This window comes from Triticum dicoccoides, chromosome 4A (assembly GCF_002162155.2).
Source record: "Triticum dicoccoides isolate Atlit2015 ecotype Zavitan chromosome 4A, WEW_v2.0, whole genome shotgun sequence".
Classification (NCBI taxonomy): domain Eukaryota; kingdom Viridiplantae; phylum Streptophyta; class Magnoliopsida; order Poales; family Poaceae; genus Triticum; species Triticum dicoccoides.
Genome location: NC_041386.1, coordinates 46,397,233 through 46,409,727, shown reverse-complemented (window position 1 = coordinate 46,409,727; position 12,495 = coordinate 46,397,233). Strand labels below are relative to the sequence as shown.

At 48.2% G+C, this 12,495-nt stretch overlaps 1 protein-coding gene across 1 annotated transcript; it reads left to right on the top strand.

Moving 5' to 3' along the window:
- The first annotated feature begins 442 nt into the window (after positions 1-442).
- LOC119284895 lies at positions 443-4,276 on the top strand. Its single transcript, XM_037564071.1, has 8 exons — positions 443-1,133; positions 1,229-1,341; positions 1,593-1,668; positions 2,127-2,155; positions 2,340-2,433; positions 2,665-2,754; positions 2,907-3,093; positions 3,867-4,276. The coding sequence occupies exons 1-8, from the start codon at positions 981-983 to the stop codon at positions 4,208-4,210; spliced, it is 1,086 nt and encodes a 361-aa protein (XP_037419968.1). The 5' UTR covers positions 443-980; the 3' UTR covers positions 4,211-4,276.
- The last annotated feature ends 8,219 nt before the right edge of the window (positions 4,277-12,495 follow it).

The following is a 12,495-nucleotide window of genomic DNA, read 5'->3' as shown; positions in this document are numbered from 1 at the left end:
GCTGGTTTTCTATGGCCCTGCTTGCATCCCCACTAGAATTTTCTTATGATGGAGTTCAAATGATTACATAGTCCTCTCGGGAGCTTAAAACAGAACATAGAATAAACTGGGATCGCCTGTGCTACAGATTTTATCAATACATCTTTACCTCCGGCCGATAAACATTTACTCATCCATCCTTTTATCTTGTCCTAGACTCGATGGTTGAGATACTTGAATGTGCTCATTTTTGAGTGACCCACGTCAGTAGGCATTTCTAGGTATCTGTCACTTAAAGATTCATTAGGAGCATGCAAACAGCCCTTAACTGCATCCCTGACTACTGTGGGCACCCTTATTAAAAATAATAATAGAAGATTTGTCCCTGGCTAGGAGTGATAAACAACAGCAGCTGCCTAGGTGTTCAGCCCGGACAGTAGCAACCCACCAAGGCCCAAAATACGAAGAAGAAGGCCCGAAGGAGGCCTCCTCGCTGCGCCGAATGCCCAAACGCACACAGGCGCCGCCTGTTCGCTGTCCTGTCCTCCGCCGGCCGCCGCCCTTCACCGGAGCGCTGTGCCCCCCACGCCGTCCTGCCCGGTCTGCCCCCGCCGCTTCGCACAACCGTGCCCTGCCGCCGTTCCCCGGCCCCTCGGCAGCCCGCCTTCGCGCCGGTCATTTTTGGCCCCGTCCGCCGGGCTCCTGCCGCTGTGCGGCCTGCGCCTGGTACAAGGACTGCCGCCCTGCTCCCGCCGACCAGGCGCTGACGCCCGACGCCGAGGAACGCCGGGTAGGGATCGCTGCTCGCTCCCGTTTCCGCTGGGTAATTTCTAATTACCTCTCGAGCAGTGTATTTTTGTTATCGATTTGTCAAGTTAAGTTGATGGATTTTGCTACGAATTCACCCGCTATTATTTCTAGTATTTGTCATGTTTTATGTACGTACTTTGTTGGATAGTTGAGCATTGAGTTCAAATTCTACATCCATCCACGACCTAGACATGGCAGCTACGCGTCCGGAGGGTTCGGCGGAGGAGCATCGGATGCGGGCGGCGCTGCGCCACCTGCAGGCGGAGGCCGGAGTGCTCGAGCGCCTGGTCTACAAGCACAGGAACCAGCACCGCGGTGCCGCCTACTTCCAGTACCTCCTCAAGGTACTCCTACTACCACGACCTGCTCGCCCATTTTTTCCGGCGAGTGGCTCTGCACTGATGAGTGTGATTTGTATGTGTTTGGGTTGGGCGCGTAGGTGCGGAGGGACGAGAAGCTGCTGCTCGGCGCCAATCTCATGGAGGTCATCAGCGCGGTGTTCCCGGTCATCACCTGTCGTAAGCCAGCCAACACTATTCTTGTTCCGAACAGGTTCGTCAGGTTTTGCATCCCTGGTGCGGTTGCACTCCCCTGTAAAACAATCTTTGTCATATATTGATCCTAGGAGATAACAAATAAAAATGTATTCACTAATGACTTATAACTAGAAGTTTCTACTTGTATGGGCAGTGCTTAATTTCTTCGCAGTTCGGATTATTTTGTTTGTTTTTATTCTTGGTACAATGATGCTATAATCATATTAGTCTGCTATTCAGGTTATTGATTAATGTTTTCTTTTATAGGCAGGGTAAGAGGAAGCCTGGTGCAAACCATTGCCAATATAAGAGGCTTTTGGGGGTTGCCCGTTTGCTGTCCCAGGTGCGTTTTGTTGTCTGTCGACACTGGTCGTGTTTTGCAAAATATCCTATTGCAGCTGAGTCAAATATTTTGATGGAACCATAAATGCAATGCCACCGTTGATAGAGCACAACTTTTGTTCCTTGTGGTTGTTTTCAAGTAACGAGTTACACAATATTGAAATTTGAATCTGTGAAAGTCTGCCTATATCGCCTGGTTGTTTTACTTTTGTTTAGCTAACTATGGAGAGCAGAAAAGGGTTGTGATTATCCCTGCACGTTTGCAAGATTTCCGATGTAATTTAGCATAAACCCTTATATGGTACATGAAGCTCATTACCCTAGAAATTCTATATTTTGTAACTGCCTGATACATACTTCTGGATGAGCCGTTGTAGTTTACAGATCATTCTTGATCAACTTCGAGACAGGAGATAGCTAACTTGGTTTGAACACTAATGCTTTCTGTATTTTGTGCAGTTGGCTGAACCTGTTATGAAGGGAGCAGTGTATCCTTTTTTGTGTTTTGTTGTTTTCTTAGCAAATAAAACAAGGTGTACACCCACACTTGGCTTGCCTTAGGTGAAGCATGTATCATTTTACTCTTTGTGTACCAAAAACGAAATAAATCTCATATTAACTTTCATTCTGAGTTGATTGCTACCTACCAAAGTTCCTTAATACATACTACAGCCAGATCAGCTTTTTACTTGCTAGATCTTTTTTCGTAGAACTTTGCACTGCAGTGCTTGCTTTGCTTGCACGAGTGAGGGTCCTGACTCAACAGGTGAGCCACATAGTCTACAGTCATGGCTATGAATGATTGTATCGATTGAATTCAGTAAATAACCGCCCATATATATATGCAGCAACTAACTTGGTAGTCAAACTGTTATGTGTATTAAATTAGGATTCTAAGAAATGTCAACTTGGAATCATATGTGTGCTAGTTATCTTCTTTGTCTCTTTGTGCAGAAATTTTGCTTACAATGCTGACCCTCTGATATTGTGTTTACAGATGTTACTTGATGTTGTATCAGTATACAACAAGGTTACTGATCTTACGGATAAAAAGCAGTCTGTTAAGATCAGTATTGGTAAAGTGCAGGCATGTTTTGCTTCCACACTATTACTCTGTAATCCTTGATCATGGAAAAAAAAGGTAAAGCATAAGATCATGCTTTCACACAAAAGTGCAGTGGCTGGACCTTGCAGTTACCTCTCCACATAACTCCTTGGTTTCGCCTCTTCATTTCACAGGCTTTCAGAGAGTACTACCCCTCGAGTAACAATCCCAGTACTATACTGGAGTGTGTATGGGTAAAAGATAAATTTGTTTTGCATGAAAAGACAAAAGCTAGCAGTCAGAAAACCCAAGGTGAGGATCTGAAGTCATGCACTCCAGATTCATCAATCCAGTATGAGACCCTTGGATTTGTTAGTGAAGGTTGGAACACCTTACCTTCTCTGATTCATGATATATGAACCTTTGGAGTTCATAATGGTTGCATTTTCTGCAATACTTATACATGAGTTCCTGCTGATACTAAAAGAATCCCATGCAATTGTATCTAAAAGGCATGCAAATGAAAAATAGTTTTCTGTTAAGTAATCTAAACTGAAAATACAGTATGTATTAATAACAAATATATGTAGTAGAAAGTAGTAGGAAGTGATATGGAATGAGTATGAATGGAGATGAAGGGCCTTGGTGGCACTATTACATTCACGTTCAGTTGACTATATGGAAGTAATGATGACACTTAAGTATGTTTTCTGATACCATCTCCATGTCTCTTATGTTAGATGACATTTGACAAAACTCTCAAGAGTATGCGTTTGGGATTTGTAACTTATGGTGGACTACTGTTGTTTAGCATGATATTTTGGTGTAGTAGCCATATATCTCTATACGACTGACAGTTTTAACAACGAAAACAACAGTCAGTTAGCCTAGCTGGATGATGTCAGGGATTGTGTGAATTGCCACTATGATCTTATTTGCTGTTATTTCCATTGCAATTTTAATGCATATTTTGGGTTGCGTGCTACAACTGGAAATTGAAGTGCATGTGCTGACAAAATGCTGTACTTTTTTTAAACATCACTTGTTTGTTTTGTATCTAATAGAACATGAATGCTTGTTTATTTATGTGTTTATCGTGTCATACTTTGAAAAGGATTCTTATAACCTCTAATGCTGCACTTGTGACATATCAGAGATGGAAAGCCTTGATGGAGCGAACACCCCAGCCAAGCAACAACATGATGCTTCTCTGGCTGACCAACCAGATAAAGCCACCCATTGCGGCGATGCTGGAGATTCTCACAGCGGGAGGCAACTACCAGATGATCAAAACACTCCGGGTTCTCTTCTTGGCACGCCCACTGCTGCGCCGACTCCACGCAGAGATGTCAAGCCTGATACGAGGAAGAGAGTGGCATTCATCGCGGTGGGGAAAACAAAAGTCACCGTGACACCGCCTGAAACATCATCATCCGTAGTTGCCAAGAAGCAAAGAGTGGACACGATTCCACAGACCGCTGCAGATCCCGCTTTGTAACTCTGAAAGAATGACCGGGTCGGCCTGATCAATGTGTTCTCGATGCTTTGTTGCATTCTTACCGCATCTCGTTTTAGTACCAAGAGATTGTTCTTTTTTCACCAAGCACCACGTGACATATCCAGATAATTGATGAGGTTTAGGCCAAGAAGCAAACGTCTCAGGCGCTACGCTACGGGTCATTATTTGACCACAATCATGCACTGCGTATAATCGATCATCTACTTTCATATGGTCTAGATAAGAGGTGGCCACACAACCACAACTTTCTCATTCAATCATGCTTACACGCCTCCTCTGAGGCCTCAAGAACAGCATCAAGTGCCAGCATGTTGCTACACAAGATGGCAACACCACAAACATGTGCACACACAAAAGAAAATCACTAATTGAGCTGAGAATCGAACCAATCGATCAGGTAATTTCATACATTTTCAATCACGTTCAATCTCCCCTTCCTCTAAATCTTCTTGGAAGCTTTTCTGCTGCTGCTGCTGCTTCAGGTCGTGGTCGTCAAGCTTGAGGAAGAGTCCCATCTGTCGCAACAAGTTGTCCGGCCTGGCCGTGTTGATCAATGCCGAGCGCCTTCGCCTCCTCGTCCAGGGTCTCGTTGAACATTGCCGTCCTCTCCGTCTCGAGCACTTGCTGACGGGCCTTCTCTCTCGCCCGGGACGTCTCCTTCTTTCGTCGCCTTTCCAAAATCTCGCCGGCACGGGCGATGAGGTCGCGTGTTGGAGGCGTAGTACTGTTGGCGGCGCGCTCTGCCGGAGCTGGACGACTGTCGACGCTCTGGTGAGATGAACCAGAATCCGAGCCGCTGCTGCCGCTGATGGTTGCACCTTGGCCAAGATTCTTCACCGGTGAGGCGTCGCCGAGCTGCACCTGCACTGATGTCGGCCTGACCGGCAAAAGGGAGACGCCACCGACGATGTCCACGTCTTGGTCCTCCTCTTGGTCTTGGGCCCTCTCTCCAAGGAACTTGTCCAGCTGCTTCTGCATCTCCACGAGGGCCGCGTCTTGGACGGCGTTCATCTCGATCTCGACGTAATCGTCGCAGATGCCGCGGCGGCTGTGCTTCTTCAGCAGCTCCAGGATATGAACAGGGAGTGCATGGGATTCAGACAGATTGGCTAGCTTGGTGAGGTCCGCGTAGAGCTGGCTCCGCTCCTTGGGCGTCATCTTCTTCGCGGGAACGGGAGGGGGGGACGCCTTCCTCTTCTTGGCTGGCGGCTCCTCGGCTGGAAGGGACGACGGGGACGAGGCGGGAAGCATGGCGTGCGCCTCGGCGAGGAGGCGACGGACCGCGACGAGCTCTGACTGGAACCGCTGGCGAAGGATCTCCAGCGGGCGCTTCCGGCCGGGCATGATGCTGAAGGGCTCCCGGCGGGCAATCTCCATGGGAACAGCGGACGCCGGAAGATGCGAGAGGATGCGGTGGAGGAGATGATGGGAAAGATTGGAGGTGCCAGATGGCCTTTTAAAGCTTTGTGATCCTGATGGCAATCGAAGCCGTGTTTGCTGTGATCGATGAAGAAATCGAAATGTTTACATTTCGAGTCAGTTTCAGCATCGGATTTGGTTGCGTGCATCTCAAGCTTATGGAAATGTCGATTCACCACGGCCATGGCCTTTTTCTCCCATTTCGTCTTGCGTCTCAAGCTTATTATGTCACTGAGTTTTGTTCATGGAGTTTAAATCAAATACAACCCTTTGGCTTGCAGTCCAGTCATTCATTACAATGCCTTCTAAAATAATCTATTCACTACAAGTCATTCAATTAAATTGAATCCCTTTCAGAAATTATTCTTTATTCACGTCGACACGAATTCCAAATTTTATGGCCAGTTGGCCGTTTGGAAGTGAATTGAAAACCGTGGAGCTGAGGCGTGGCAATAGTTGGGCACACCCGCACCATGCGGAGTGTGAGAGGACATTGTAGCAGTAGCAGGGCAGGTGTGTGTAGCATGTGGCCAGCAGTCGGCAGCAAGGTTACTCGCCTGAAGGGGCTGGCAAGCAAGGCCACAAGGGGCTTTGCTCTGGTGTCGCAATGGACTTTGTGACGCTTCGGCACCTTGGTGCTCACATGGAATGGATCCTGACATGAAGCTCTGAGTTCCCACCTTGAGCGCTCACACGGGACGATGTCTCACCAAGAAGAGGCGAGGTGAACTCAACGGTCTCACCCACCAGCAATGGGATAGAGCATGAGCCACAGATGAGGCTAGATGAGGCCGATGAGGATGGGCCATTGCCTGGAAAGGAGTCGGGGTGGGAGAGGACAAAGTGTCGGGGCAGAGAGGGTGTGAGATTCCAGACAATACCACAATCAATAAAGCGGGGCGAAAGCCTTTTTCAGTTAAATATTACATGCATTTTCATCTTGTTTGTTTAATCTATGCAAATTTACTAACCGATAGTTTTACAAGAGATACTTTAACAACAATCATTGTCATATAATCTCACTTTAGAAAAAATATGTAAACTAGGAGTAAGGTTGTTACGATTGGTGATGGTCTAAACCTAGGTAAAACTTGTGCCTCGTGTTACAACCCAATTTTTCTTAAGTTTTGGTTGTGGAATTAGAAGCATATGCATCCATGATTTCCTTGCATATTTGGTTTTTGAGGCAAATAAGGACAACATTTGAATTCAAATCACCATTTGAATTTAATTGGAAGACATGAAGGGCTCACCAAAACTTTATTCAGAAAACTTGCATAAGGGCACACTACTAGGGAAAACCCTAGTATCATAAATATCAAAGTACAAGTCACGTAAAGATCGACATGACAAACTGAAAAGATAGCAGAACATCTTTGAGTTTGACACCAACGCCCGTCACCTGCCTCCGACACCACCACAACAGCCACCAAAGAAAAGAATGACGGATCACCCCTCACCCAAGCTCAACGGGGCTCCATCGTTGATATGCAGCTTTGCGGACCTTCAAGGTGGCTCATCAAATGTGAATCCCTTGCCGTTGAACGAATCAGACCGGGGTGATGTCTACTACGCAACTTTATTCTTGTAGACACGTGTTGGGCCTCCAAGCGCAGAGTTTTATAGGACAGTAGCAATTTTCCCTTAAGTGGATGACCTAAGGTTTATCAATCCATGGGAGGTGTAGGATAAAGATGGTCTCTCTCAAACGACCCTGCAATCAAATACAAGAAATCTCTTGTATCCCCAACACACCCAATACAATGGCAAATTGTATAGGTGCACTAGTTCGGCGAAGAGGTGGTGATAAAAGTGTAATACGGATGGTAGAAATACATTTTTATAATTTGAATAAATGAAAACAACAAGGTAGCAAATAGTAAACGGGCACAAAAGCGATATTGCAATGCTTAAAAACAAGGCCTAGGGTCCGTACTTTCACTAGTGCAATCTCTCAACAGTGCTAACATAGTTGGATCATATGATTATCCCTCAAAGTGTATCGAAGAATCACTCTCGAGTTCCTATTAGCGGAGAACAAAAGATAGGAATTCTTTGTAGGATACTAAACCACCTCAAAGCTATTCTTTCCGTTTGATCTATTCAAGAGTCCGTACTAAAATAACACAAAGCTATTTTTTCCGTTCGATCTATCTTAGAGTTCATATTAGAATAACACCAAAGCAAATTCATATTCATAATACTCAATCCACACAAAGAACTACAAGGAGACCCCAAAGTTTCCGTCGGAGAAAAGATAATAAAAACGTGCATCAACCCCTATGCATAGATTATCCTAATATCACCGCGGGAATCCGCGAGTTGAATGCCATAACATATATCAAGTGAATCAATAAGATACCCCAAGTGTCACCTCAAGTATTCATACTGCAAAACATATATCATGTGTTCTCAAATCTGAACATTCCATCCTACATGACAAAACTTCAAAGGGTAAAGATTCAATTCATCACAACAAGAGTATAGAGGGGAGAAACATCATATGATCTGACTATATTAACAAAGCCCATGATATAGATCACGAGAGAGAGAGAGAGAGAGAGAGAGAGAGAGAGATTAAACACATAGCTACTGGTACAAACCCTTAGCCCCGAGGGTGGACTACTCCCTCCTCATCGTGGTGGTCGCCGGGATGATGAAGATGGCCACCAGAGATGATACCCCCCTCCGGCAGGGTGCCGAAATGGATCTAGATTGGTTTTCGGTGGCTACGGAGCCTTGCGGCGGCGGAACTTCTGATCTAGGTTAACCCCGAAGGGTTTCAAAATATTTAGAAATTTATAGTGCAAAGAAGGGGTGCGGGAGGCCACCGAGGTGGGCACAACCCACCTGGGCGCGCCAGGAGGGCACCCCCAGGTGCTGCTCTGGCCCATCGGGAGTCTTCTGGCCCATAAAAAATTCACAAAAAGTTTCGCGGTGTTCGGACTCCGTTTAATATTGATTTTCTGCGATGTAAAACAAGCAAAAAACATCAACTGGCACTGGGCACTGGGTCAATAGGTTAGTCCCAAAAAAATGATATAAAGTTGCTATAAAATGATTGTAAAACATCCAAGAATGATAATATAACGATATGAATACTTCATAAATTATAGATACGTTGGAGACGTATCACGGGGCAACACCCCGGGCACGGCATCGAACTCCAGATCTGGCACCCCACCACGACTAAGACGCCGAAGAAAGAAATCATATATGCCATCCATGAACCACTAACCCAGCACACGTTTCGTCTTCCAGACGTCGTCGATGCAGACCACAATCTGCATCCGCCCCTGGACTAGAGAGGCCCGATTTCCTTCCATACGACTGCCCATACGACCAACTATAGTCGTATGAAACGTTTTCTTCTACTCTGGCCCTCTTCGGTAAATCGGCCGCCATTTCTTCATTCGAATTTGAAATTTGACGTTTTTGGGTTCGTTGGATTCGTATGAACGATGCTGACCATTTTTGCTAATAGATATTTGTTTTGAGCACTTTGAAAAAATGATTTTTTTGCTCTCCGAAACGGCTAAGTTTGGGGTCTGAATGTCCACTGTTTGAACTACTTTCATCCTGCTAAGTGCATTGGAAGTCCTCATCGCCTACAAAACACACAAAGAGAAATAAAACACTAACAAAGAATAAAGATTATGTGCTCACGGTGAAAAGGATAAAAGTTGAAAATCATGACATGTAACTAGCTCAATGGGACATGATATAAGTTGATATACGGAGACAGTGTGCAACATATGAGCTGTGAAAATGCGTATGGAGCCATCACAATGGAACCTCTGAAACTAGAGCAACGCCAAACTCAGCTCAGCACCGAGCTTTGAGTGTACATGAAGCACAAGTGAGGTGATCTCTTGGTAGATCACGATGCATGTTGGTCATCCAGGGGCAACTTGAGCTCCGTCGTCCACACTGAGAGGATAGTGGAAAGGATGTTTGTTGCTAGATTTTTCGAGGAAAAAATGACTAGAGCAGGAAAAAGGAGCATGGGGGATAAATAAGTTGCATGAAAACACGTATGCAAGCATGACTGCAGAGCAGGCAAGCCACACAAACCATATAATGTGGATACCATGAGTCTTTTTAGTACATCATGAATTTCTTATAGAAAATTTGTTAGAGTACGTAATGGGCCTACTGGTCTGGGCTGGCGGTATAGCCCGTTAGTCTTAGGGTTAATTAGAGATAAGGGTCGCTTTCTTAGGGGTCAAGTAAGCCTTGCTTGGGAGTCAAGTAAACCTTTCTATATAAAGAGAGGAGATGTATCAATCTAATCAAGCAAGAATTAAGAAGAAAATCCCTTCCCTCTTGCCCGACTGTGGGCAGAAAGGCCCCCGGCCGGTCCTCTCGCGCCCTCCTTCTAGCAGCGCCATAACAATTTGGTATCAGCTAGCTTCGGTTCGATCATGTCTTCACCGCCGCCCAACCCGTCTCTTCCGCTGCCGGTCACGACCGTCACCCCGCTCCTGCCCGCGTCGGGATCCTCCGTCGCGCCCGCCCCTGTCGTCCTCACCCCGGAGGTGTCCGGGGCGCTGCGGGACCTAACACGGGCGGTCCAGGAGATCCACCTGTTCTTGGCCGGGTCCTACGGGACGCACCCGGCTACGCCGCCCATCACCGCCACCGCGCCGTCGTGGCTGCCGTGGCAGCCGCCGCACCAAGCGGCCCCCGCCACGCTCGCCGGGCTGCTGCAGCAGCCGCTGCAGCGGCCATCCATCGCCCTGTCCTAGCTGTCGTGGCAGCCGCCGCACCAGGCGGCCTCCGCCGCGCTCGTCGGGCTGCTGCAGCAGCCGCTACAACTGCCATCCACCGCCACCACCGCCCCGTCCTGGCTGCCGTGGCAGCCGCCGCACCAGGTGGCCTCCGCCGCGCTCATCGGGCCGCTGCAGCAGCTGCCATCCACCGCCCCGCCCTGGCTGCAGTGGCAGCCACCGCTCCTGGCGACCTCCGTCGCGCCCGGCGCTCCGCCGCAGCAGCCGCTGCAACTGCAGCAGCCATCACCGGTCAGCTCCTGCCCCGCATCGACCGCGCCGACGGGAGTCCCGATCCACCAGATCAAGTTCCCGCCGTCGCCATCACCGCTTCCCCAGGGCGTCCCCATCCAGCAGATCAAGCTTCCGCCATCGCCGTCATCGCTTCCAGCTTGGATCACTACTCGCCACGTGTCGGCGACGGTGAGGCTGCAGGCTGCTGCACGCGGCCTCCTAGCGTGTCGGCGTGTGCGGGAGTTGCGTGGTCTACAACTGCCGCTCCTCCCAGTTGCGCTTCGCTGCGCAAAGGACCTCGATCTCGTCCACTGCGTCGGGGATCTTGGGCATGCTGTTTTCCCCATGGACAATGCCCTCAAAGTCTGCGACATCAGCGGTTGGGGAGGCGCACCCCTCCTCGCCATTGTCCATCGACAACCCTCCACTCTTCTATGTGCGGTGCCGACCAACAGCCGTCCGGCGGGGAGAAGGCATGGTGTCACCGACAAGAGCGCACCGCGTAGCACCACTGCATTCCGCCGCCGGCCGCCGCGAGGGTGCCTCTGCTGGTCGCTCTTGCGACCACTTCCAGGTAGCCATACACATGCACTCCTTTTGTCCAGATGGTGTCCATGGGATCCAGGTGGCTGTACACGTGCACGTCCGACGTGCGGATGGTATCCACTTTTTGTTAAGAGGTCCAAAATAAATCATCCCAGTCCATTTCAGGTTGAGAGTAATAAAACAAGCCGAGATGTAAAAGGCTTGTTTTTAGGTGTTAGGTTTGTGTTGCCTCGAGTCATGGTTATAAGTTGGTTAGGCTGCAGCTTGAGGACAAGCTGCATGTCCAGGTGGGGTGTAGTGTTAGAGTACGTAATGGGCCTAATGGCCTGGGCTGGCGGTATAGCCCGTTAGTCTTAGGGTTAATTATAGATAAGGGTCGCTTTCTTAGGGGTCAAGTAAGCCTTGCTTGGGAGTCAAGTAAACATCTCTATATAAAGAGAGGAGATGTATCAATTTAATCAAGCAAGAATTAAGAAGAAAATCCCTTCCCTCTTGCCCGGCCGTGGGCAGAAAGGCCCCCGGCCGGTCCTCTCGCGCCCTCCTTCTAGCAGCGCCATAACAAAATTGGTTCCATCCTTACTAGTTCCTCGCAAAAAGATACTCCGAAAGTAGTGACCTAAACACTCTTATATTTTTTTACAGAGGGAGTACTAGTTAATTGTTGTGGTTTCGGCTTGAGGGAAGTGCTTGAAATAGACCCTGATCAACAATGAAGTTGCCTTCTATTTTCCACTTCCTGACCCGTGTGTGTTTTTGGGGGGTGGATTCTCACTACTAGGGAAAACCTTATACACAGAACATTAGCAGTAGCGCGGGCTAAAAACGCACGTTGGTGCTAATTAGCAGCAGCGCGGTGTTTTAAACAACGCTACAGATACAGTTATAGCAGTAGCGCGCCCGAGTACAAAAGCGCTACTACTAAAATTCCCACGGCTTAGCCGATAGGCTACACATAGTAGTAGCGATCTACATAGAACCGCGCTACCGCTACATGTTTTGTATCAGCGCGTTTACGAACAAAGGCGCTACTACTAACGAAAATAAAATTAAATGGAAAGCAAATAAAAAAGCGAAGGAATAGTAGTAGCGCTTGTTAAGAAACGCGCTACCGTAGCAGCAGCGCACTTCCTGGAACGCGCTACTGCTACTTTTAACTTAACCGCGCGGTTCGTTCTTCCCCCACGGCCACTTCCCCCAAATCCTACTCCTCCGCTGTAGCCGCCCTGCATCGCCGTCGGCCGCCGCGCGCGACCCGTCGCTCTCCCCACACCCTCGACGCCGCCCCCGCCCCTGACC

What these genes read in the sequence shown, in the direction of transcription:
- LOC119284895 (XM_037564071.1), top strand. Translation starts at nt 981, where the DNA reads ATGGCAGCTACGCGTCCGGAGGGTTCGGCGGAGGAGCATCGGATGCGG. An exon ending in TCAGTATTGGTAAAGTGCAG is followed by an intron (nt 2,755 to 2,906) that starts GCATGTTTTGCT and finishes TTCATTTCACAG; the next exon opens with GCTTTCAGAGAGTACTACCC. An exon ending in CCTTGGATTTGTTAGTGAAG is followed by an intron (nt 3,094 to 3,866) that starts GTTGGAACACCT and finishes GTGACATATCAG; the next exon opens with AGATGGAAAGCCTTGATGGA.